General features: G+C 47.6%; 1 protein-coding gene across 2 annotated transcripts in view; it reads right to left on the bottom strand.

Annotated features, from left to right (window-relative positions):
* Positions 1-2285: 2285 nt before the first annotated feature.
* Positions 2286-25065, bottom strand: part of LOC116744139 (liver carboxylesterase-like) — a 66099-nt gene continuing 43319 nt past the window's right edge. For both annotated transcript variants that reach the window (XM_032613498.1, XM_032613499.1), the window contains 12 exons: positions 22926-23070; positions 20370-20503; positions 18288-18441; positions 16711-16815; positions 14743-14847; positions 12056-12094; positions 11590-11730; positions 9355-9435; positions 8504-8651; positions 3949-4080; positions 2938-3010; positions 2286-2660 (listed from right to left, as the gene is read on the bottom strand). In XM_032613498.1, coding sequence (XP_032469389.1) covers positions 2477-2660; positions 2938-3010; positions 3949-4080; positions 8504-8651; positions 9355-9435; positions 11590-11730; positions 12056-12094; positions 14743-14847; positions 16711-16815; positions 18288-18441; positions 20370-20503; positions 22926-23070 — 1441 coding nt within the window. In that variant the 3' untranslated portion in view covers positions 2286-2476. The remainder of the gene's footprint in view (positions 2661-2937; positions 3011-3948; positions 4081-8503; positions 8652-9354; positions 9436-11589; positions 11731-12055; positions 12095-14742; positions 14848-16710; positions 16816-18287; positions 18442-20369; positions 20504-22925; positions 23071-25065) is intronic.

Here is a 25065-nt window from a genome sequence, read left to right as displayed (position 1 = left end):
CCGGCTCAGGGCTTTCCCACTGCTGCCTCTGTGCTAGGTGTTCAATTTTCTCACCTTTCACGGGATGACATGGTGTCCGGTTGGGTTGGCGGCTGCAGTCATCCTTCAGGAGGGCCAGTCCCACATGTGTTCATTACTGACAGGTGACATAACCTCTGTGGTCATTCTCCTCTGCTACAAAATTGTAAAATAATAGCGCCTGATTATTTAAAAATTTATCTATGCAACAAATTAGGATGTCAGAATTTAGTAGGATTTAAGAATTTAATAGATGCAACAATATTAGGTTTAAGCCTGGCACACAGTAAGTAACCAAAGTATTAGCTATTACTGTATTATTATCAGTCATATTTTAGGCGATATTTTCCTACTTACAAACCAGTAAGGCAGGGCTGCTGTGCATAGCTGTGTGTTCTGTGTCGTCCTCATCAATCATGTGAGCCTGTGCTAATTCGCAGAAAGGGTTATCATCTTTCCCAGAAAAGAGGACTTGGCACTTGAGATATAAGCCATGAGCAAGCCTGTCCCTGTCCTTCAAAAAGTTGCAGGAGGATGCTTACACTAGGATTTTACTTAACATTTTGTTTTTCTTTTTAAAATAATTTTATTTGGGCTTCCCTGGTGGCGCAGTGGTTGGGAGTCCGCCTGCCGATGCAGAGGGCGCGGGTTCGTGCCCCAGTCCGGGAGGATCCCGCATGCCGCGGAGCGGCTGGGCCCGTGGGCCATGGCCGCTGGGCCTGCGCGTCCGGAGTCTGTGCTCCGCGACGGGTGAGGCCACAACAGTGAGAGGCCCACGTACCGCAAAAAAGGAAAAAAAAAAAAAAAAAAAATTTTTATTTATTTTTATTTATTTATTTTTGACTGCAGTGGGGCTTCGTTGCTGCACACAGGCTTTCTTTAGTTGCGGCGAGCGGGGGCTACTCTTCGTTGTGGTGCACGGGCTTCTCACTGTGGTGGCTTCTCTAGTTGCGGAGCATGGCCTCTAGGCACTTGGCCTTCCGTACTTGCGGTGTGTGGGCTCACTTGTGGTGCACGGGCTTAGTTGCTCCACAGCATGTGGGATCTTCTTGGACCAGGGCTCGAACCCGTTTCGCCTGCATTGGCAGGCGAATTCTTAACCACTGCACCACCAGAGAAGCCCAGGAGTTCCTATATGTACATAAAGTTCTAAAATTTTCCTTTTCCTCAGCCACAATAGGTCTTTCCCAGGGCCCCAAGGGAAGTGGGTTTGCTGACCTTTCTTCAGTGGTTTGGGGATTTTATTTTTTCATAGAGAAGTGTCTGAGCAGAGCTTGAAGCCTGCACCCTTGAGGCAGGTTTTCTCTCGTCTTACTACCTGTTCCCAGTATTTCTCACGGGTCCCTGATAGAGGTCCATGGAGAAGGGCCTGTAACAAGTGTAAATTCCCTGTGGGTGTGTGGTTTTTAGGATTTTATACTCTCACACTTGCCCACATTTGGCCTTTAGCCCTTGATTAGAATTTTAAGAGTAATTGTACTCACACATATGGTGACTCCATCTTCCACCTGTCTCCAGATGGTAAGCCAGTGTTCACTTCCCATCTCTCCTCCACAGTTCCCGTCTTCCCCGAGATTTCAGGGTAATTGTTTGCCTTGCAACCTCTTTGAATGAGTCAGAGAAAGTCATGATTTTGAGGATAATCCACTTTTTTCTTTCTGTTAAGGTGGGAGTGGCATTCCTTAGAGCTTTCTATATCCCGGGAGCCAGAAGTCACCCCAGGGATTCTGAAAGAGTCAGTTTTCACATGACACTTCAGGGACTCACTTCAAGGTAGTCACTGCTTGGACCTGATGTGGTCCAGGCTGCAGAAAGGGTTCAGAGGAATTGCTGGAAGAGACGGCCTCAGGGAGGGGCCTGGGAGGATACTGTGTAAGTTGAAGAAAGAATTGTAGACCTGTGGGAGGGTCAGTAAGGGCCACACAACAGTGCCACAGTGTCACCATGGCAAGTCCCCCTCCTTCCCACTCCAGGTACATCCTTGGTCTGTGCCCCCTCCATGTCTACAGGCAGCTCCACATGGAGGAGAGGGACACTGCACTCTGGTTCCCTCACATCCACTTACTAGAGTTGTTGACGGCCCAGAGACATGGAGCAGATGCAGTGTCCCCCTCAGCCCCTCCCAGGGCCCAGCCTACTGGGCTCTTCCTGTCCAGAGGCCAAGCCAGAGCTGCCCGAGTCGCCTTCCTGCCAGTGGTGCCCTCTCTCATCCTTCTCTTGCTAATGAGGATGACTTACTTCCAGCCCAAGACAAAGACACTGACTTCGTCTCCAAAAGAACATTTATTTCCAAAATTGAGGCCACAGAAACAGAAATTCCCCCTCCCTGACCTCTGCTACTCCCATCAGATAATTCCCCAGCCTCCACAATAAGATGCCTCTTTGGCCCACAAACACCTTCTATAGAATACCCCTGTCTGGGGTCCCACAAGCCCCCAAGGCCAGCTGAGCCTCCCGTTCACAGCTCAGCATGTTTTAACTGGGGTGGCTTCTTTGCCGCCTCCTTGGACAGGAGCTCGTTCCAGAAAGCCACTTCCTTGTCTTTCAGCTTCTCGGCTGCCTGGGTGGTGATGCCAATCTGAAGGTACCCTTCTTTCTGGTCATATACTGGCCAAGGGGGAAGCCCCTCCCCGTTGGGATTCCTGGGAACAGAATCACATAGAAATTCCTCAAAGCTACTGTGTGGCTCCAACAACCCTCAGAGATTGTCAGGGACCTCCTGGCTTCATCTCTGCCAAAGGCTCATATGCCTCCAGAGACAGGAGGCTGACCATCTCCTGGGCAGCCTGTCCACTGAGGGACCTCTCACGTCAGGGGCCACAGGGCGGGGAGTTTACCCAGCACACGTTGAAGCTCCTCCCACCCAGCAGACACGCCCTGCCCCTTCCCAACCCTGCTCCGTCTGTGCCACCAGCTCACCCGTTCCGAGCAAAGTTGGCCCAAAATTTCATCACCATCTTGCTGAGATTGGTCTCCTCTTCTGAGGCACCATCTGTGGAGAGAAGACAAAGCCATTGCTACTCAAAGTGTGGTTCAGGGGCAGCAGCAGCCCTTGAGAACTTGTTAGAAATTCAGAAACGGGGCCCTTACTCCAGACCTACTGAGTCAAAACCGCATTTTAAGAAGATCTTGGGTAATTCAAGTGCACTTTAAGCTTGACAGTTACTGACCTAGGTCAGGCTCAGTGAAGGGCTGTAGTCAATCCATAAACTGGCTGGGTCACAGGGCCACACCCCAGGGTTTCTGCTACAGTAACCCCACCTCCCAGGATACTCTCCTTTGGGTCTTTTTTCAATCTCCTACACCCACACACATTTTCATAGAATCTGAAAAATAACCAAGCTGCAAGGCCCCCAAAGAGTCACCCAACCAGAAAGTGCCCAGAGGCACTGGGTGTCATGAACAGCCCTGGGTTGTGTCACACACAAGTTGTCAGTAACTGCTGAGGGTTAAGACATTGAAGACATCTGTGAAAAGTTTTCTTTAAAATATTATACTCTTAAGTGTATTAAAAGATATGAGTTTTAGATAGATAGATGGTTGGATAGACAGACACATATTAGTCCTGATTCAAGGTTAAGAGCAATTCTAACCTTACTCTCACGTACCTTCTGATATGCTCTTGTGAGTGCGAAGTGAGTGGGGGCATTCTAGCCCTGAGCAGGGCCCTGCAGGTGACCCACCTCCTGTCTTACTGATGCCCAGGTCTGGATTCTTAGAGTGACCATGGAGGAGGGCGCAAGGATACACGTTCTCCACCATGCACATTAGAGCAAGAGAAAGGTTAGGACCCTTTGTCCTTCAACGCTGTTATGGTGAATTCAGGAAACTAAGACCTGGAGAGAAGGAGGAACTTGCCCAAGGCCACCAAACCAAGACTTGAACCCAGATCCCCTAACTCCAAGTCTGTAGTCACCGAAGGGCCATCACCTTTCAAAAATGGAGCCCCGAAGACCGAGAAGAGCTCATCCCCATGGTCCCCCATCACCGTCTTGGGTTTCACAGCTGATGAGAAGCTTGGGCGATACTGGAACTCATACATGTAAGTGGGGGCTCCGGCATCTGGAAGACATGGATTCATGCACAGCTCACTTCAGCAGACGCACACCTGGATGGTATCAAGGGCTCCAGAGGTGGGTGGGAGGGGCGCTGCCTGGTCCTGAGTGAACAATATTAACAGAAGTTGCCCGCTGTGAGAAGCAACTGTGTGCCAGACCCTGTGTGTCCCTGCAGGAAGCCCCTGGTTATCAGCATAATAGAGAAAAAGACTTTTGGAAAAATTTCGTGACTTGATTAAGGGTGCATAGTTGGGGGATGTAGAATAGGATTTGAGCCAGGTATTCATTGAATGAATAAGTGAAGATTGATTGAATAAATGAATGAATGTTGAAACTTTGGGTAGATCCATTCAAGATAACTACAGGGGCACTAGGTCAACTCACATAAGCCCCTTCTGATGCATTCATACACACAGGACGTCTATATGCACACACTTTACACTACTGTATTTCATTGCTAACAGGTTAGTCTTCATTCCCTTGGAGAATACCTGCAGCCTGACAGGTGCCTTCTATTATGCCCATTTTTGAGCATTTCTGGTGTTTTTCACACGTATTCCAAGAAGAGTGAAGTAAATCCAAGTTGCTAGTCTGAAAGTGCAGGTATTTAAATACAAGCCTATGCAGAAAGGGGACAGTCTATTCCTTGTGTCTCAGGAAACCACAATTCAGCATTTCCTTTTTCTCTGTCATCATACAGGTCTTGCTTCCTGCTTGGCCCCGGGGAGTGTTAAGGTGGTGGCAGAAGGAAGAAGGGGCCGAGGAAGGGTACAGTTCCTCCCTCCTCCTCTCCCCTGCCCCTACGCTCACCACCCCCTCTCTAAGCCCCAGGAAGATGTCAGTTTTCCCGCTGATGCTTCAGCAGCGTTGCCCATCTTGCTCCTTCAGGGCTAAATCACGGGCCACCCGCCCGGGGAGCTCTGTGCTTTGCATTGATCATTATGCCCAGAGCGAGTGACTCTACCCGGGAAGGGTCAGGCCCCAAGTCAGACTGGTGGGGAAATAGCACACTTTTTCCCTTCCTGGGGACAGAATCACATTTGGAAAATGCAGAAAAAAGGAATAAGAACAAAATGATCACATATAATCCTACTGCTCAGAGAAACCTCTGTTAATATTTTAGCACTTATCCGACTCATGTATATAAAATTAGGATACTATTGTATATGTTATTTCATATGACTATAATAATTGCTTCATATCATTAAATGTTTGTCCACTACATAGTGTAACAATATATGCCATCCTGACAGGAGGATGTAGAATAATTTATTTAATTGCCTCCCTTCCCCCCTCTCACTGCACTCTTGGTTTAGCAAGAGGCATTGTTTGGAAGAAGCAATCCGTCTGTGGTTCCATAATCCAATTGCTAAACAGCTGCTTCAGGGTCAAGCAGAACTCACTGAAAGGAGGGTGTTTACCCTTGCCTCTGCTACTCAGAAGTGTTAGAAAGGAACTGAGAACCCAACCATACAAACAAAGACCTAGTGTGAATGAGAGAACTTAATTATGGCAGCATGCTGCCCAAAAGATATTCTTTTCATTCCTCTTCTTCTTCTTCTTTTTTTTTTTTAGTGTTTTGCCTTAAACCACTGAGATTTATAAAAAAAATTCCTACGGGGGTACTTTTCTGGTGGTCCGGTGGTTAAGACTCCATGCTCCCAGTGCAGGCGGCCCGGGTTCAATCCCTGATCAGGGAACTAGATCCCGCATGCCGCAACTAAAGATCCCGCATTCTGTAACTAAAGATCCCGCATGCCATAACTGAAGATCCTGTGTGCCACAACTAAGACCCGGCTTAGCCAAATAAATATTTTTTAAAAATTCCTACAATCACAACACACGTCTTCAAAGGAAAGTAGGGCAGAGATTTCAATAATAACAATTAGGAGCAACAAGAGAAGCAGGGGGAAGGAGAGAGCTAGTAATAAAAATATGCAAATTAAAACAGTGTGATGTTCTTTTTTTTGTGAGGTAGGACTTATATAAAATTGGCAGCATTATTTTCATTCTTTTTTTTTTTTTTTTTTTTTTTGCGGTACGCGGGCCTCTCACTGTTGTGGCCTCTCCCGTTGCGGAGCACAGGCTCCGGACGCGCAGGCTCAGCGGCCATGGCTCACAGGCCCAGCCGCTCTGCGGCATGTGGGATCTTCCCGGACCGGGGCATGAACCCGTGTCCCCTGCATCGGCAGGCAGACTCTCAACCACTGCACCACCAGGGAAGCCCCTATTTTCATTCTTTTAATCTGACTATCCCAAGTGAGAAAGCTAAGAAATCCACACTCTCATACACTAGAAAGCAATTTCACAAAATGTATCAAGAACTTTAAAATTCTACTACAGCCCAGCTTAATAATTTCACTTCTAGAAACCAACTCTAAGAAATTTCTTTGAGACTTGGTTAAAGGTTTATGCACATAAGGCTGAGTATGATGTTTTCTGTAGCACCAAAATGAGCAGCCAGGCTAACTACCCAATAGGACAGGAATACTAAAGTAAATTTTAATCCATCATACCATGAAATAATTGCTATTTTCCATGAATTTATATTGACATTGAGGAAATGCCTACAATATAGTTGTCTATGAACATAAAATTAATTTTAAAATTATGTGTAAGACATGGAAAGGTTAATAGAAAAAAAAATGTCAAAACTTTATAGATGGGGCTTCCCTGGTGGTGCAGTGGTTGAGAGTCCGCCTGCTGATGCAGGGGACACAGGTTTGTGCCCCGGTCCGGGAAGATCCCACATGCTGCGGAGCAGCTGGGCCCGTGGCTGCTGAGCCTGCGCGTCCAGAGTCTGTGCTCCGCAACAGGAGAGGCCACAAGAGTGAGAGGCCCGCGTACCGCAAAAAAAACAAAAAACCAAAACTTTATAGTTGATACTTCTAGGTGAAGGAATTCTGAGTAATATATAATTGCTTCTTTAATATGTTCCCATATTTTCAAAACTTTCTACAATGGTAAGATTAATTTTATACTCAGAAAACTATCAAAAAGAGATTGAGAGAAATACGACAATGAAAAAATAACATTGATAAACTCTGGGAAGTGCTGGCAATAAGACCCTGAATTCAAAGTCACGGGATGTCAGATAAAAAACTCAAGTCCAGTATGGCTGCGAGCAGCATGGATGCTGAAGGGGATACTACAAATCAAGACACGTAATAAGAGGCAAGACCAAATTTATGAAAGAACAGATTTGACCCCAGGCAGTCCCTGGCTGGTCATCAGGACCCTAGGGAGGAAGAAATGGTAACTAGTACCTCCAAATTACTGTACTGAGTGCTCGGGGATAGAGTAAGTCAGCCACAGCTACGTTTTATTATGCTTATAAAGTCTCAAAGTTTAAAACCCTTCTAGCACCGTTAGGCAGAGAGGTCTGGACCCCAGAACCATCTCCTGGCTTGCAGACTAGGTGAATGAGGTCTCCAAGAAATGAAGGGTCCTGTGAGTAACTCAGAAGGTTCCCAAAAGGGACACCTCCTCTCCAGGTAAGCTCATCCATCCCTGACCTCACACCCTACACACAGTCTTGGGTCAATGTTGGAAGGTCCTGTGGTGGACACAGCACACACTGGGAGAAACAACAGCCAGACACAGATATCGACATTCTCTAGACCACGTGGCCCCACTCTTCCAATACTCACTCCTTTCAGCTTTCTTGGTCCCAGACAGCACTTCTGATCCTGTGCCTGGCCTCCCTCTACCCCCAGCTCCACTGGTTAACAAACTAGTTTGCAGACAGCTCTGACCTTGGAAACCTTCCAAGACCTATTTTCCAAGATTTCCCCTCCAGCCCCACAGACCACCACAATTCAGGGGAGGAGCCCTGTGGCAGATGCTGTCGGTGCCTCCCCATATCCCCTGCTTCCGAGCACGCTAGCCTGAGTTCCATCTCCTGCATCCGTAGCTCTTTGTCTTTGGCAGCCACAGACCACTCTGCCCATGTGTGCAACAGGTCAAAGCACCAGGGAATTAACTGCCCTTGGGAACAGCCTTCAACCATGACTCGTCAAAGGTGGAGGATAAATACCCCAGCTCTCTTGCCACTCACTAGGGATAACCCTGAGACATGTGTTCTGCTGGTTTCCCAGAGCTCCCCAGGTCCAGGTGTCCACAGTGGATGCTTTCTTGACAGTGCAGGGTGGACTGGCTTCCTCTCCATTCATGTCACTTCTCCACTCTTCTACTGGTGTTTTCTGGGATCACCCCCCAAATAAACTCTTTGCATTTGGATCCTTTTCTCGGAGTCTGCTTCTGGTGGAAACCAAAACAGGACAGTGCCCCACCCCAGGCCAAATGCAATCAGCCTTGGATGTACGACCCTCAGCAATTCCACATGTGTTTGTGCTGAGGGCTCGGCAGGACAGTCAGTGAAGCTGGAGAGGTCAGTGTCCCTCTTCCGTCCAATGTCTGGGACTCACCTCTGTGGTGACGGGCCACATTCACAGATGGGACACCAAACATCCCATCTGCAATCAAGTCCAGGAACAGGTCTTTCTTTCTGGCAGGGTCATCTGTTCCTCCTAAATACTTGTCAGCGGCCACCGTGGTCAGTTCCTCAGGGATGCTCTGAAATAGATGCAGTGAAAGTGACCACTGTTAAAGTTAAATATAAAATGGAGACCAGACTTACGAATTATCTGTGCAGACAAAACCATTTAAGCCATGTAAGCAAAACTAACTCTAGCTTATTTCATGCACATAAGCAAAACCTAACTTAGGTTATTTTTTGTAAATCCCTCTGACAATCACAAAATAAACTAAGTCATCTCCCTAAAATAGTATGAGATAATCACTTTTAACCAATCCCTTGCCACCTGAAAACCTCTGTTGTAATAAGCAATCACTGAAAATGTTAACAACTTCCTCATTTTCACTTTATAAGCCATCCTGTAACTTCATGCCCCTGAGCTTCCTACCAGCCTTTGAAGTTGGAAGCCCCCAGGGCGTGAACTATTTCTTATGTACCATAAACTCTTACTAAATACTCTTCATTCATTTGGTGGTTTAAATTTGGCTATTTCTGGATTTTTGACTTCACCACCCCTGGTGAGTGACACAGTTTCTCTTCTTGTGTTAATGGTGAACTTTTTGAGCCCAGTGCAAACTTTTCCCCTCCCCCAACCCTGGGTAGTGATAAGAAAAGCAGAAAAAGTGGGGCAGAACCCCCCCAGCCCCAGTCTTCATTATGCCATTAGTTGCTCTGCAACTGGGAACAAGCCTCTTCCCCTCTTTAGGGCTCAGCCAGTTCCTGTGATTCCTAGACTCTTACAAGGATGGGGTAGGACTTCCACACGAGGGATGTGGCCTTCTTCTGGTCCAGCTTGCCTTCAGAGAATGAGTAGCCCATGAACTGTTAAAACAAAGGTTAAGCAATTGTGAATCATCCGGTAATGACAAGAAAAACCAAAGTTACCAACAAACCAAACCAATGCAGGCTGAAGGTCACTGTCATGTCTTGATGGGCATGGGTCTATTTTTTTTTTCTTTTTGAGTCTTTTATTGTTTATTTATTTATTTAACATCTTTAGTGGAGTATAATTGCTTTACAATGGTGTGTTAGTTTCTGCTTTATAACAAAGTGAATCAGTTATACGTATACATATACATATGTTCCCATCTCTCTTCCCTCTTGCATCTCCCTCCCTCCCACCCTCCCTATCCCACCCTTCTAGATGGTCACAAAGCACCGAGCTGATCTCCCTGTGCTATGTGGCTGCTTCCCACTAGCTATTTTACATTTGGTAGTGTATATATGTCCATGCCACTCTCTTTGTCCCAGCTTACCCTTCCCCCTCCCCATATCCTCAAGTCCATTCTCTAGTAGGTCTGCATCTTTATTCCCATCTTGCTCCTAGGTTCTTCATGACCATTTTTCTGTTTGTTTTTTAGATTCCATATATATGTGTTAGCGTACGATATTTGTTTTTCTCTTTCTGACTTACTTCACTCTGTAGGGCATGGGTCTTTGATGAGTTGGGCAAAATCAATGAATCAAATGGACTTTTATATCTAGAAATCAAGGAATGCAAAGAAGATAAAGTAATTGTTAAGGGAAGCTCTCCCAGTCTTTGTGTGTGTGTGTGTGTGTGTGTGTGTATGTGTATGTATATATATGTGTGTGTGTGTGTATATGCGTGCATATATATGTGTGCATATATATATATATATATTTAGGCTAGAGTCTCCACAGTGGTCATCAAGACACAGAGGGAAGGTTTCAGCCAGCCAAGTGTTGAAGTAGAGGGCTCTGGGGCAGAAGACACAGACCTCACAAATACCCCGCCTGTGTTAGATAACTGAGAAAGCCCCAAATCCTGCCATTATGGTTTTGGTCCTTTGGTATAACCTCTGAAATCATTCTGAAGAACTGCAGAACTCTGCACATAACAACTGCATCAAAACTCTGCACCAAACTCTAGCACGGCCACAAGCAGCTTAAGGCCCTGTCCCCAGGATGACCCCAGTCCCCTTATAAAGCTGTGTGCTGCCAGGAACATTTACTGTTTGCTCTATAGCCAAAACCTGGTGATGGGCAGGTAGGTCCCTGAACCCATTCTTAGTGCAGTTACTTTAAAACCTTGTTATTATAAATCCTTTTTCTGCCCTTTGGGATGTAAAACCACTGCTCTAACCTGTTTTCTCAAGGACCTGAGAGCCAACTTTTATAAAAGCAAACATTCAGGGGATAATTCTTGCTCTCTCCCCCAGTCCCTGTGGAAAGATAATGCCCAACTTCAGTGGGAGCCTTGCTTCTACTTACACCACGGCCTCCTGTCATAAAGACAGAAGCTTGTTTCTTCTCCAGATAAATGCCAGCTAACAAATCCAGGTGGCCCAGTTTCATGGACAAATCCCCCCTCCCCGCGCCCGCAGCCTTAAATAGGCTCCAGCCTTTTGTTTCAGGGATTTGGGTTCAGTTTACAATTGATCTTTTCCCTACAGCAAGGGTGTATCTGAATCAAATCTGTTACCACTTCAACTAGTGTCTGGCTTTGTTTATCTTTGGCAGAAGGAAAAGTACTTCCTAACTTTTAGAAGTCAATTTTAACTCAGGAGGAAGCAGGCTCCTTTGAATCTTTCCAGTTAGATGAATGAGAGTGTGAGGTGTGGGTGGGTGGAATTTATGGAGAAACTATGAAAGCACCAAGCCCAGGGAAGAGGCTGCAGGTCCCAGGCCTCACTCTCCTTAACTCCCAAGCCCCTTCCCCTTTCCAGGCCTTGGGTTTCTCATCTGTCCAATGATTATCTCTACCAGCCCTCCTGGCACTGACATTTCAGGATTCTTGGATGGGAGGACAAGCAGAGAGTGTGTGGGGATGTGGGTCCCCAGGGCCGCACCACCCAGGTGACAGCTGGGCCATCGTGGAGAAGGTTTCCATGGAAACGTCAAGGTGTATGAAGGTCCCAGAGGGGGGTGCGCAGAAGGAGGGGTCCTGTGACCAGAGATGGGAGGGGTGATGTGACGGGCAGGGGAGGCGAGTCTAAGAGGCCTGCAGTTTCTCACCATCGGCAGAATCCAGCCACACTCCTGCTTGTTGATTCCCACGATGTAGGGAACGGGGTGGAAATTCTTTTCAGCCAGAATCTCTTCGGGCATCTTTGGCAGCAGCACTCCATCAAGCACGGTGGGCAGGAGAGGAGAGCTCTGGGGAAGAGGGCAGCGTCGCATCTGGGCTTCCCCTTCGAGGTCACACCCGCGTCCCCCTCTCCACCTGCCTGAGCTCACAGCCGGCATCGCAGACCTGCGTGCCCATGGGCGGTGGCCACACACTCAGGGTCCTAACAAAGGGGGCTAAGTCTGTGGACCCCAGAGGGCAGAACTCTGACCAGGGCCAACAGTGGTTAGGTGATGTGGGCAGATCTTCACTCAAGTTGGTATAAACTATATAACATAATGTGTATTTAATTTGAAGGGTGTGTATATCTATATGCATCTCTCCATCTATAGTCAGTTCTTGTAAGCATCTTACCTCTCTGGGGTCTCCGTGTAAATCAAGAGTGAAAAATTTCTGTGAAGACAAAGGCAGAGGCTGTGGGTGAGAAGGCTTCCTGAGAGCAAAGCTGATCCTGTGAGCTGTGCTCAAAGGTATCAAGTCCTCCCTCCTGGTGCCACCCTGGCTGGGCTGAAAGGAAGTGGGCAGGGCACCAGCTCCCCTGGGCATGAGCACAGGGTGCAGGTATGGGATGCGGGAGGGGAGCTCTGGAGAGGACTGCTGCTTGTGCCTGCCCTGCCCTGCACCCATTTCCTCTTCTTGTTCCTCCAGGCAAAAACATCCCAATTTTCCTTTGGGGGACTCCCTCTTCCCCAGTCTCACTCCACGATTCCAGGCATCTATATGTGACCTGAGGTGCACTATCTCCCTGAAGACAGGGATTACTTCAGGGATGGACATGTGCCCATGTCAGTTCAATAGAGTTTACCCAAAACTTTTGCTGGAATTATTGGGAAAGAGGGTTTCTAAGCAGATAGGATGTAAGTCTAGAATACTGTTGTTGTCTAACCTCTCCAGGGGACAAATCTGCCTGAGAGTGAAGCCAACACAGAGAGGTAAAAAGCTGAGGGACAGAGACAGAGTCTTGATGATATCATATGTGCATCTGGATCCGGACATGCCTGAAACCATCAACTCCTGGACTTTTCAGTTAGTTACCTGAAGATTCTGTTACAACATACACCTTTCTCTTCTCAAGTCACTTCGAGATGAGTTTTCTCCTCCTGCATTAGAAAATCCTGACTCATACAAGCTCACTGAAATTCACCCCACCCCACGCTTCTCTTTGTTGTGAGTTCACCAAGATTGTGCTGATTTCATTGTGACACTGCAGCTAACAGTCCTGACCAGTGTGCAGGAAGTCCCAGTAAGGGTCCCTCCGTTATGGGTTGTAGCCCCGCAATCCAGGTGTGTGTGTGTGCGCGTGCACACCCACGTGTGTTATTGGGGAGAGAGGATAATCATGGAAACACTTCCACGTGATCTCAGAAGGATAACATGGGCTCTTAGGTTCTCTGGATTCTCCCAAAGTCACCGACTCTCCCCTTATAAGCGGATCTCTTGTGCCACATGGAGAATTGCTGAAATAAATTTACCTCTTTCCAGGCATCAGAAAACAGTTGTGTTTTTATCTTTGAGCACATTGGTCACCTTATTTGAGCCTGAGAAACCAGGATCCAAGGCTACCTTGGACTTAACCCCTGGAAACAGAGCAGACTCCAGTGCTGGAGGCTGGCTGCTGGGGGTTCAGGAGCATCCTCAGGGGTCCAGGGTCCAGACTTTCCCCTTATAAGCAGATCTTATAAGTGGTGATCTCTGGGTATCTGTTGTGCTGTAGCTTCCTGTGATGACCCACTACCATAGCCATCCACCAATCCTGAAATGTCGCCTTCTCTGTGAAGCATCCCTGCTTACTATAATGAATGCGTCCCCTCTCTGTATTCCCACCACACTTAATCCACTAAGTATAGGGGCGTATTTCTCCTTGAATAGTTCCTTATGAGCAGGGACTATATCCAGTTATGTCTGCATCACCCACGCTGTTACCTCCTCCCATACACTTAGCAAAGACAGATGGATGGGTGGAGGGAATTAGTCAATACTTGGAGTATTGAATTGGGGGGATAAGTGGATAGATGGATGATAGCTAGCAGATTAGGTGATGGATGGGTCACTGATTTTAGAGAGATGGATGATGAAATACAGATATATGAATGATTGATAACAGATGAATGAATGTTATAGATAAATTGATATTAGATTGATGAAAAGATACTGGTGAATTGGATTCACTGGTGGATGGACAGATGTATAATAAGATGATGAATGAATGGATGGATGAATAGATGGATGGATGGTTGGATGGATGAATGGGTAGATATACGATTATGTGAGAATCACTACTGAGGCAGACGTGCAGAAAATCTAGAAAATTGGGCCACCACTGCATTATAATTGAGGTGGTTTCTAAATTAACCAAGACAATTGTGACAACCTTTCTGAAAAGCTTTGTTCTGAATAACCCCATTCCCCAAAATTCAGGATGGTAATCACCTCTGAGAATGTGTAATGTTTAATTTCTTAAAAATCTATCAGACTCCACTTATATGAATGAATCTAGGATGGGCAAATTCATACACAGAAAGTACATTAGAGGTTTCCAGAGACTGGGGGGAAGGAGAGAAGACAGAGTAACTGTTTAAAGAGGTAGGGATTTTTTGTTTGGGATGATGAAAATTTTTGGAAATAGTGGTGATGGTTGCACAGTACTATGAATGAAATTAATGCCATTGAATTGTACACTTAAAATGATTAAAATGGTAAATTGTATGTGACACATATATATCTACAATAAAGAAAATAGTCACATATAAAAAAATCTATCAGAAAAACAAGATTGGAAAAAGTAAGTTTTGATAGATATGAGGAGTTATTACACAGTTGTTCATTATGTTATTTTTTGTCTTTGCTAACATCTGAGTTATTCCATAATAAAAAAGAAAGAAGGAAATTCCCCATTCAGATCCAGTCTGACACTGCTCTTGAGAGGTGAGAAACTGTCCCAGGTAGTTTTTCCAGGGCAAGGGGATAGGTGAAATGATGAAGCCTGGGGCCATGTTTACAGGGCGGGGAGCTTGTGTGGCCATGAGAGTGGATGTACTTACCATCTTCAGCGTTATCTCCAAGAGCTCGTCCTCTGTCTTCTGGCGCAGGCAGTGAACAAGGACAGCTGAGGTGGTGCTTTTACACCCAGCAAAGACAGCAATTTTCTGCAGAGATCACAGGTGACAGCAGAATTCAAGAGCCCTGTCTCTTCCCTCCATCAATAAAGAGGTGTTCTGTTCCAACCTCAATTTCTAAAGTCAACACATGGTAGCGAAGATACTCTAGACCAGTATGTCCTGGATCCCAGACGTGCCAATTATACTCCTCAGCCTCTGCTGCCTTATCTCTGTTCAAGTGGACACAATGATCTCAAAGCTGAACATCTAAAGAGAGGCAGCGTGGAGTGGGGCTTGAGAGCATGGAATCCAGAATCCCACTAATTTCAAATCTCAGCTGATCCAATTAATAGCCTTTTGGCCTCAGGCTAGACACTTGCAAAGTGCAGCCAGAGGGGAAGATGCAGAAGGAGAGAAATCAGGCTCCACGATGGCGGGACCATGGAGAGTGCACATGGGCTGCCCAGAGCCCGGTCCAGTGTCTGACATACAATCAATGCTCAGTATGTATTTGGTGAAAAATTAAATAAAAAGGGACATGAAGAAGTAGAGTGGAGAGAGAGAGAGAGAGAGAGAGAGAGAGAGAGAGAGAGAGCACAAGAATATGAGTCTTGGATTCTTCATTCTGCCAATTTTTGGTCCTGTGTGACAGCAAAATCCAGCACCATTTCTGCCACCTTTGTTTCCTTTAAATAAACTCCCCCTTCTTGACTTAAGCCTGATCAATGGGCTTCTGCTGTTAATAGCCAAAGAATTCTGAAAAACAGTCTCAACAATTTTTTAAATTCTTGGTGTCTTATCTCTTCCCCTCCTGCTTACCAGTCAGTCCGTTTAGGTCTGGCTGCTGCCCCCACCCGTCCACCTAACCAGCTCTCACAGCCGACGGAATCGCTCCACATCAGTGACTCCAGCGCACACCCCTCAGCAGAGCCTCCCTGTTGCTCACCCTTCCTTGGCTTCCTAACACTCTCCAAATAAGACAAAGTCCTCACCAGGTCCTCTGCAGCATGGCCCTGCCGATGGCTCCATCCTCACTTCACTCCGGGTTCCGTCTGTTCTTTCTGCTCTGGCCACAGCAGCTTTTCTCGCTCTCTCTCAGTTGAGATACCTGCTCCTGCCACAGGACATTTGCACAGGCTGCTCCCTCTTCCTGGATATTCTTTTCTTACCAAGTAATTTACTGCTCATCCTTCTCATCTCAACTCGTTGATCACTTTTTTTCATGAAGCCTTTCCTGAAAACCTCCCCCTGTCCACTGGACTAAGCGCTCCTTTTGGATTCTGTTATGACATCAGGTATCTCTCCTCTATTGCTCTAGTCACAGTTGACACTTTGTAAGTTGTGCAATTATATAATTATTAATCTGTCTCCTCAATTATAACAGAAGCTTCATGAGGTTGCGAGATGTCTGATTATATCAAAACTATTTGTTGAATGAATGAATGAATCATTGAATGAATTCTTCAGGAACCCACCCCAGTCACAAGCCCCCAAGGAGAATCCACTCCAGGCCCACATGGTGCCAATGAGTTCATCAGATTTCAGACCCTGAGCGAGGCAAGATAGGATGACAGTTCACTGACCACTGTCCAGGCCAGCACCCCACCTGGAACACTTTGGGAAGTGTGTTCAGTGGACCGTGCATGGGGCTGGCAGTCCAGAGTCATGAGCCTGAGTCCGGCTCTGCTCTGATCACTTGCTGACGCTGGCAAGTGCTTCTGCTCTCTGCCCCAGTTTGCTCAGCGGTAGAAGGTGGAGGTGGGATGAGGCGTGTCCTTGCCCTCCCTGCTCAGCCACCCTCACTTCTGTGATTCTTTGAGGATGTCAACTGGCTCCCACAGCAAGAAAGACCCCTGACAACTCCAGGAGAGCAGAGCAAAGGGTGTGGGGACAGTCCAGTGTGAGACTTACCTTAGCTGCGGCCTTCATGTCCTTCTTGACCAGGACAGAAGTGAGGGCCACACCACTCTCAGAGATGGCCCGGTGGAAGAGATTCTTGGCCAGGGGAGATAACACCTGGGAGGAGGGTGGCGAGAAAGGGAGTTTATGCTCACGGGGAGGGGTCTTCAAGAGCTACCCCCATCCACAGCCCTGTCCTGGGCTGTTCCCCTGGAGATCATGGGGCCTGGCTTCTGCAAGAAAACCTCAGCTGGAAGGAGCCAGGAGCAGAGTGAAGGACAAAACAGGAAGTGTGTGGCACACACTGATTATAACAATCAAAGTGTCTGAAAGGCAGCTCAGCAATTCCTAGCAACACTTTAAAGCACAGTTCTGATGCCCCATTTCCATTACTTAGGATTTATTTTAAGGAAAATGATCATGGAGGCACACAAAAATCTCTAAAATGTTCATGTTATTTATAACAGTAAAAACTGGAAATAACACAAGGTTCTACTATATGACATTGGGTAAATAAGGTATTTTTCATTCTTACAATGAAATACTATACTATACTCGACTATACACACAAAAAATATGAAAGAATAATGGTGAGGGAAATGTTTGTGTTATAATATTAAGGATGTTTTTTTGTTTAAAAATTCATAGATACAGATAGGTAGATAGATCATGGATGATAGATACATAGATAGATAGATAGATTCATGGAAAAAAGACTAGAAAAATAAAACTGTCCATGGTGACAATCCCTGGCTAATGGGATTGTGGATGAATTTTTATTTGGGGAGAGTTATCTATGCTTTTCTTTTTTCTCCATTTTAGAAAATAAAAACATTTTCCTCTGAAGATTCAACTATGAATCCAACATATGCTTTTAAAATGCAGTAATAGCACTGACCCTCTGCTCAACTGTGAGGCAGCTGGAGGGTTTCTAACAGCTCCCAGCGCCTTCTAATCTGGTTTTCCACCTTTGCTTCCCTCGGTGTCTCCCAACTGCCATTCCCACATCAGGCTCCCAGGTCGTGTCTGTGTTCTGTTTCCCGGGTCCCATCCCCCCTTCCATCCTCCTTCCTCTCTCTACCCCTCCTCCCCCAGCCCAGCTCCATCCTCAGCCCCAGAGGCTGCTGCCCTCCTTCCTGAGCATGAACAAGCCATCAGACCTCCCCAGAGGAGGCCTCTGACCTGTTCTTAGTGTTCGTGTCCCCTTGAATTGTAGATCTGGCTTCAAGCCAAATAATGACATTGCCCCTAACTTCATGGTTGCCTCCTCTTATCCAGAATTTACACCCACCCCTACTTCCCAAGAGGAGTGAGGTGAGTACTAATAGTAAAATGAATAGGAAGGAGAGTAAGAGCTCAACCAACACAGGACAGGAGGAATGTCTCCGTTGCAGCCGTGGCTGGAGATATGGCCCCAGGATGCTAAGCTGAGCTCTGAGCTTCCTGCGGTCCAAGGAGAGTTTGGCCATAACTTTCCACCATCTGATGCTGCACAGAGTAGGGTCAGCCTTGAATCCAGGTCCCATGACTAGACTGGCTGGTCTGCAAGGGGTCCCATCGGTAGCCACATCAGGGCCAGGAACACTTACAAGAATAGAGACACTTTCCCCTCCTGCTGACTCTCCAAAGATGGTGACAGAGCCTGGATCCCCTCCGAAGTTGGCAATGTTCTCCTGGACCCAGTGCAGTGCGGCCAACTGGTCCAAGTGACCCCAGTTCCCCCGGCTGTGTTCATCCCCTGTGCTATAAGAGAACAGGGTGGGGTTGAGAGCAGACATGTCACAGCAGGGCTCTCAGGACCACAGATGGGGCTGGGGGTCTGGGTGAGCCTTCTGCAAGAGACTGGGCTTCCAGAGCCCTGACACTGGGGTCTTCACCTGCCTCCCATCCTGCAGCATTGTTCCGCTGTAGCGCTCTATACATCCATCCCACATCTATTTATTGAGCATCTACTATTCTACATTTCCAAAGGGAATTCCAGGCAGAACAAACAGCACATGCAAAGGCCCCGGCATCCAGTGAACAAAAGTGTGAGCCTAGGACCTACAGCTACAAAGGGCCCTGAGGGCCTCGGTAAGGATGTCAATGTCATCTTGAGTAAGTTAGGAAGCCACTGCAGGGATGACATGATTCCATTTATGTCTTAAATGATCACTTTGGCTACTGTGTGGATCAGACACGGTGTAAAATAGCAGGGTTATAGAAGTAGGTGTTATTACAACAATCCAGGGGAGAGACAGAGTGCTTTGAACATATTGTAAAAGTGGAGCCAAGAGGATTTGCTGGTGACTGGATGTGGGGTGTGAGAAAACGAAAAGAATCCAAGTGCCCCCAGGCTTTTATCCTGAGTAACTGGAAGGGTGGAGCTGCCTGCAGCTGAGCAGGAGGCCCTGTGGAGAAAGGAGGAGGGTTTGGGGCAGGGGCATCGGGAGTCAAGGGTTAAGTGTGTCCGTGGGAGGGAGAGGTGCCCTCAGGTGTCCCGTGGGGATGGCAGGAGGTAGTTAATGATGTACCTGCGGGTTTCAAGGGAGAAATGGGCTAAAAATAGGGAGCCTGGAAGTGCCCCCTGAGGTCACTCAGGGCACCAGTGGGACAGAGAAGAAGATACACACAGAGGCTGAGATGGGGAGGGGAGGGGCCGGGAGGGGCCGAGAAGGAGCTGCCATGAGGGAGGAGGTGGCCAGGAGCCAAGAGAAGGAAATTTTTCAAAAAGGTTTGAGGGGTGACGTGCGGTTGCTGCCAAGGCTGGGCCGCTGGTGACCTGGACCAGAGCAGTGTGGTGTCTGGTCGGGGTGAAACCCTGACTGATGTGGTAGAGGAGAGCCTGGGGGAGAGGGAGGGGGGAGTATACACAGTTATACTGTAACTGGGAGCAGCCGTTGGCTGCGGGTGAAGGACATGAGGAGTCTCAGTGAAGGTGACACATCCCGGGACGCGACTCGCCTGGGACAGCCCTCTTCCAGCCCATAGGTCTTTCCAGTGAGATGACCACCCCTCCCCCAGCCCACCCACCAGCCATCTCAGGTAAGAGGTCCTGGGGCTGGTGCATTCAGAAAAGGCTCAGTAACTGTGCCTGCAGGAAGTCCGGTTCCTGTCCCCACGGACACTCCATGGAGGAGACTCGAGCCTTCGCTCACGCATGTGCCAAACTCCACGAAGGAAATGGGGTGAGTGGGCCCTACGCTCCTCTCTGTAGACGTGTCCACTGGAGTCAGGTGCTCGTTACAGCCTCCAAGTTCCAGCCACCCGTTCCTCCACCTACAAGACTTTACGGAGCTCCCACGTGAGTCTGCTCCTTCTTTCCTTCCCCATGAGGTAAGATGTATACGCCTCTAACTGCTGCGCTGCATGTTAACTGTCACCTTATAGGTATGCAACATGCTGGGCACCACAGGTGAAAAAGAGATGAGCATTTCAGACGAGGTAACATTTGGGTTGGGTTTTGCAGGAACAATAGGAGTTTGTCAGGCAGATTAGGCACTTTACATGCAAGTAAGTAAACCAGGGTGGCTGGGGAAGGAGAAGGTAGGTAGAGCCCAATTATGAGGGGACTTGAGTGTCTTAGTAGGGAACCTAGCAAAGATCCCTTTGAGGGCTTGCGTGACCAGAGTGGGGTCCTAGCACTCCCACATTGAGGGTCAATGTGCCGTGAGGAGAGTCCAGTGTCTTACCTGAAGAATCCCCAGATGCCCAGGCGGTACTGAATGGTCACCACCACCACGTTTTCATGGGCAGAGAGGGCCAGCCCATCATAGGTTGATGCCCCGCCCAACATCAGACCTCCTCCGTGGATCCACACCATCACCTGGATGGGGAAGAAGCAACCATACAGGGCGTAGGAAGCAGAGCTGGGAAAGACCTCAAGAGGCTGCCTGGTTTGGTCATCTACCCGTTCTCCCAGCTGTGGCCCAGGCCACCACCCCACTCAGTGCACCCTGGCTGCCCCTGCCTGTCTCCCCTGCCTCAGTGCCACCTCCTGCCAGTGCTCTTCATGCTGAGATCATCATGGGAACAGCCAAGGCTAAGAGCGCCATCTTCTCCCCAACACTCCCACAGTCCTCACTCCCGGACCCCTCACGCAGCTCAGCACACTCCGCACACAACAGCCCTTGGTTAGAAGCTTACTTCAGCTTCACCTTAGTTACCTTTTGTGTGGTGAAATAAACGTCTCACGTGAATGATGACCATGTCAAGAAGCACACGCCCTGGGTGGTACCTCTTCTTAATAGGCCTTTCCACTGCCTCCTCTGCTCCCCAAATCTCACCCATCCTCCAAAGCCCAGCCTAAAAGCCACCTCCTCTAAGAAGTCTTCAATCATCCGATGAATATGATTTGAAAACCTACTAGGTGCCAGGGACTGTGGTAAGAATTAAGGATGAGAGTGGACATGACAATTCATAATGCATGGCCCTGAATTTAAAGAGTTCACATAGCAAGAAAGTGAGAATGGCTAAAATAATAGTATAATGATTTTGTTAATAAAAAAATCAAAGAACGCATACATGAACTATGTGTCAAGTACTGCTCTAAGCATTTAAAAATAAACCATCCAAAAAAATAAAAAAATAAACCATCCACAAGATAGGGACTACTATTGTCCCATTTCACAGACAGGAAAACTGAGGCACTTAACCACCCTGAGGTCACGCAGCTAACAGGTGGTAGAGGCAGGACTTGAACCCAGGCAGTCTGGCTCCAGAGTCCACATGTTGAGCTGCCCAGCACATGGCAGCCAATGGCCACAGTGCAGTAGGCTGGCTGTTGGGGCAGGAGGAATTTCTTCCCTTCAACTCTAACTAATGCATCAGCAAGACTTGCCTCGTGTGCTGTGTCAGACACCGACATAAATCTTGATATTCATCACTGAACACTTGTGTGTGATTATCCCTGATTTGAGGAAACAGAGCCAGGTCTCTCAACTAGTAAAAGGCAGAACCAGGATTTACACCCAGACCCTGCACTTCCAGAGCCTGTGTCCATAGTAGAGGTTCTCCAGCTTCAGGTTCCTGGAGCCCCTGCTCCTCCTACATCTCTGATCCCTGCCTACCTCCGGGCAGAGGGACTGAGTCCAGGCTGAGCCAAGGGCTGGCCAGCAGTGATTTGCTGAAGAAGCTAGTCCAGCTCTGTGCAACCCAGATGCTAAGATCCTCGAAGGCAGGGGCTGTGTGGTCATGGTTTTATGTTCCTCCTTTCTCTTAACCCCCAATTCTAGCTATGCATATGGGGGCGCTGAGTATGTACTAGGGGAATGAATGAATGCATGAATGAATGAATTAACAATTGTCCCCACCTCTTTGAGCCCAGCATATGCAGGGCCACCTTCTAGTCACAAGTTCACAGATGCCCTCCTCCACATCTGGGCACCGTGCCAGAGGTGTTCCTGGGAGATGGCTGGGTGCTCACACCCCGCCTGTCTCTACCCCACTGACCCCTCCTTTCCCAGCAGACCAGCCTCACCCTCCAGTCTGAGTCTGGAAGGCTGCCCCATCTCTGGGCTTCCATTTATTCTGGAAATGTTGACTCCCTGGGTCATCAGCTTGTGCGAAAGACAATTAGGAAGTAAAATTATCTACAATAAAATCTTGATAGTTGGCAAAGGCAAAGGAAAGTGCTTCTCTGTTGCTCCAGGCTCTACACCCTCCACCTGTGACACTGAGACACTGAAAGTTTGTCAGAGAAGGTCTCTGTGTGCTGAGGAAAGGCCACACACAGGCTCTACTTGCTAGTGTGTGTGTGTGTCAAAGAGCGTGACTTGAGATCAGGAGACCCGTGCTCTAGTCCTGCAACCCTACTCTGTGACCTCGCCTTCCCCTCACTGGGCTTCAGTTTCTCTATCTGTAACAGAACGGTTGGGTTGTTGGCTTATCTCCAAGATTCCTTCCAGCTCTGACTTTATTGGAAATTATGTCTTAGCCACCCTGGGTATCAGATTCCTAATCTAACAATTAAGAGTAATCCTTCTTGTCCATCTATTAGCATGAGAGACCTTAGAAAAATTAAAATGTTCATTACAGATGTACAGCAAACTCCCCCAGAGGCCCTATGTCTGTCACTATGGGAAACTGAGGTGTGGAAAACCTGTGTTTCCTGATGTCAGGTTTGGCTGTGGTAGTAAAGAAAGCCCTGGGGTCCCTGGAACAGCCTTGGTCCAAGACGCCCCAACCCAACACTGCCTTCATCCCCCTCCAGTCTACACCAGCCTTGACCATTTGTTCCCACTGCTTACCGGCAGCCCGCTTCTCTTCCTCAAGTCAGCAGGAGTGTAAATATTTAGGTAAAGACAGTCTTCGGAAAACCTGAGATTAATGTTCTCCTTTCTGTTGGTAAAGAGCTCTGAGACCACTTGCCCTGCCACTGGGTCTTGGGAGCACCTGGGAGAGGCAAGGAGAGAAATGAATTCTTGAAGTTCAATCAGAGCTGACCAAGGAGATGTCTCCTGCAGTCAGGCCAGGTCTTGGACTGGCAGGTTTAGGGCAGTAAATAGAGTTGTTCTCACCAGACTCAAGACACTGGGTTACGTAGGAGGCTACTAGGGGCATCTGATGGGGGCTTCTCAGGCTCACCAAGGTCTCCCAGGACCAGGTATGGTGAGGCCTGACCCTCTTCCCTTCCTGGGGCCTTTGGGATGCCCTGAGTCAAGGAAGGAGGCTGCCTATATGCTGCTGGGCCTGGGAAAGGACCATTTCCTGCAGGCCCTGGGTCCAGACCAGCTCTCCGCTGGGCGCTGTATGATGCCCGCCATAGGGTGACCATATTCTGCCAACAGGGAAACATGTTCTAGTCCACGGGAGACTTCCATAAACCAGGAGAAATCACCCAAACGGCAGTTATTTACGGCCTACAACAGGTCAGAAGTGAAATATTTGTGGGGCAGCTTTAGGGGAACTACGCTCTAGTCCTGCCTCACCCTAATTTTTTTTTTTTTGCGGTACGCGGGCCTCTCACTGCCGTGGCCTCTCCCGTTGCGGAGCACAGGCTCCGGACGCGCAGGCTCAGCGGCCATGGCTCACGGGCCCAGCCACCCCGCGGCATGTGGAATCTTCCCGGACCAGGGCACGAACCCGCGTCCCCTGCATTGGCAGGCGGACTCTCAACCACTGCGCCACCAGGGAAGCCCATGCCTCAGCCTAATTTGCTGGGTTTCCTTGGGTGAATTCTTTGCCTGCTCTGGGCCCCAGTCTGCTCCTCTGTCTAAGTGAGGGGAGTGATTTCCATAACGGTCTTGCAGCACTGACATGCTAAAATTCTATCAACAACCCATCACAGGCAAGAACTATTGGTTGCCCTAATAGGAGATTTTTTTTATCATTTAAATTTTATTTATTTATACAGCAGGTTCTAATTAGTTATCTATTTTATATATATTAGTGTATATATGTCAATCCCAATCTCCCAATTCATCACACCACCAGCACCACTCCCCACTTGGTGTCCATACGTTTGTTCTTCATATCTTTGTCTCTATTTCTGCCCTGCAAACCGGTTCATCTGTACCATTTTTCTAGACTCCACATATATGTGTTAATATACGATATTTGTTTTTCTCTTTCTGACTTACTTCACTCTGTATGACAGTCTCTAGGTCCACTCATGTCTCTACAAATGATCCAATTTTGTTCCTTTTAATGGCTGAGTAATATTCCATTGTATATATGTACCACATCTTCTTTATCCATCCGTCGATGGGCATTGCGGTTGCTTCCATGAGCTGGCTATTGTAAATAGTGCTGCAATGAACATTGGGGTGCATGTGTCTTATTGAATTATGATTTTCTCAGGGTATATGCCCAGGAGTGGGATTGCTGGGTCATATGGTAATTCTATTCTTAGTTTTAAAAGGAACCTCCATACTGTTCTCCATAGTGGCTGCATCAATTTACATTCCCACCAACAGTGCAAGAGGGTTCCCTTTTCTCCACATCGTCTCCAGCATTCGTTGTCCGTAGATTCTTTGATGATGCCCATTCTAACTGGTGTGAGGTGATACCTCACTGTAGTTTTGATTTGCATTTCTCTAATAATTAGTGATGTTGAGCATCTTTTCATGTGCCTCTTGGCCATCTGTATTCTTCTTTGGAGAAATGTCTGCTTAGGTCTTCTGCCCATTTTTGGATTGGGTTGTTTGTTTTTTCATATTGACCGGCATGAGCTGCTTGTAAATTCTGGAGATTAATCCTTTGTCAGTTGCTTCAGTTGCAAATATTTTCTCCCATTATGAGGTTTGTCTTGCTTGTGGCTTCCTTTGCTGTGCAAAAGCTTTTAAGTTTAATTAGGTCCCATTTGTTTATTTTTGTTTTTATTTCCATTACTCTAGGAGGTGGGTCAAAAAAGATCTTGCTGTGATTTTTGTCAAAGAGTGTTCTTCC

This window comes from Phocoena sinus, chromosome 19, assembly GCF_008692025.1.
Source record: "Phocoena sinus isolate mPhoSin1 chromosome 19, mPhoSin1.pri, whole genome shotgun sequence".
In the NCBI taxonomy this organism is placed as follows: domain Eukaryota; kingdom Metazoa; phylum Chordata; class Mammalia; order Artiodactyla; family Phocoenidae; genus Phocoena; species Phocoena sinus.
The sequence above is the reverse complement of the archived record's forward strand: the minus strand, read 5'-3'. Positions and strand labels throughout refer to the sequence as shown.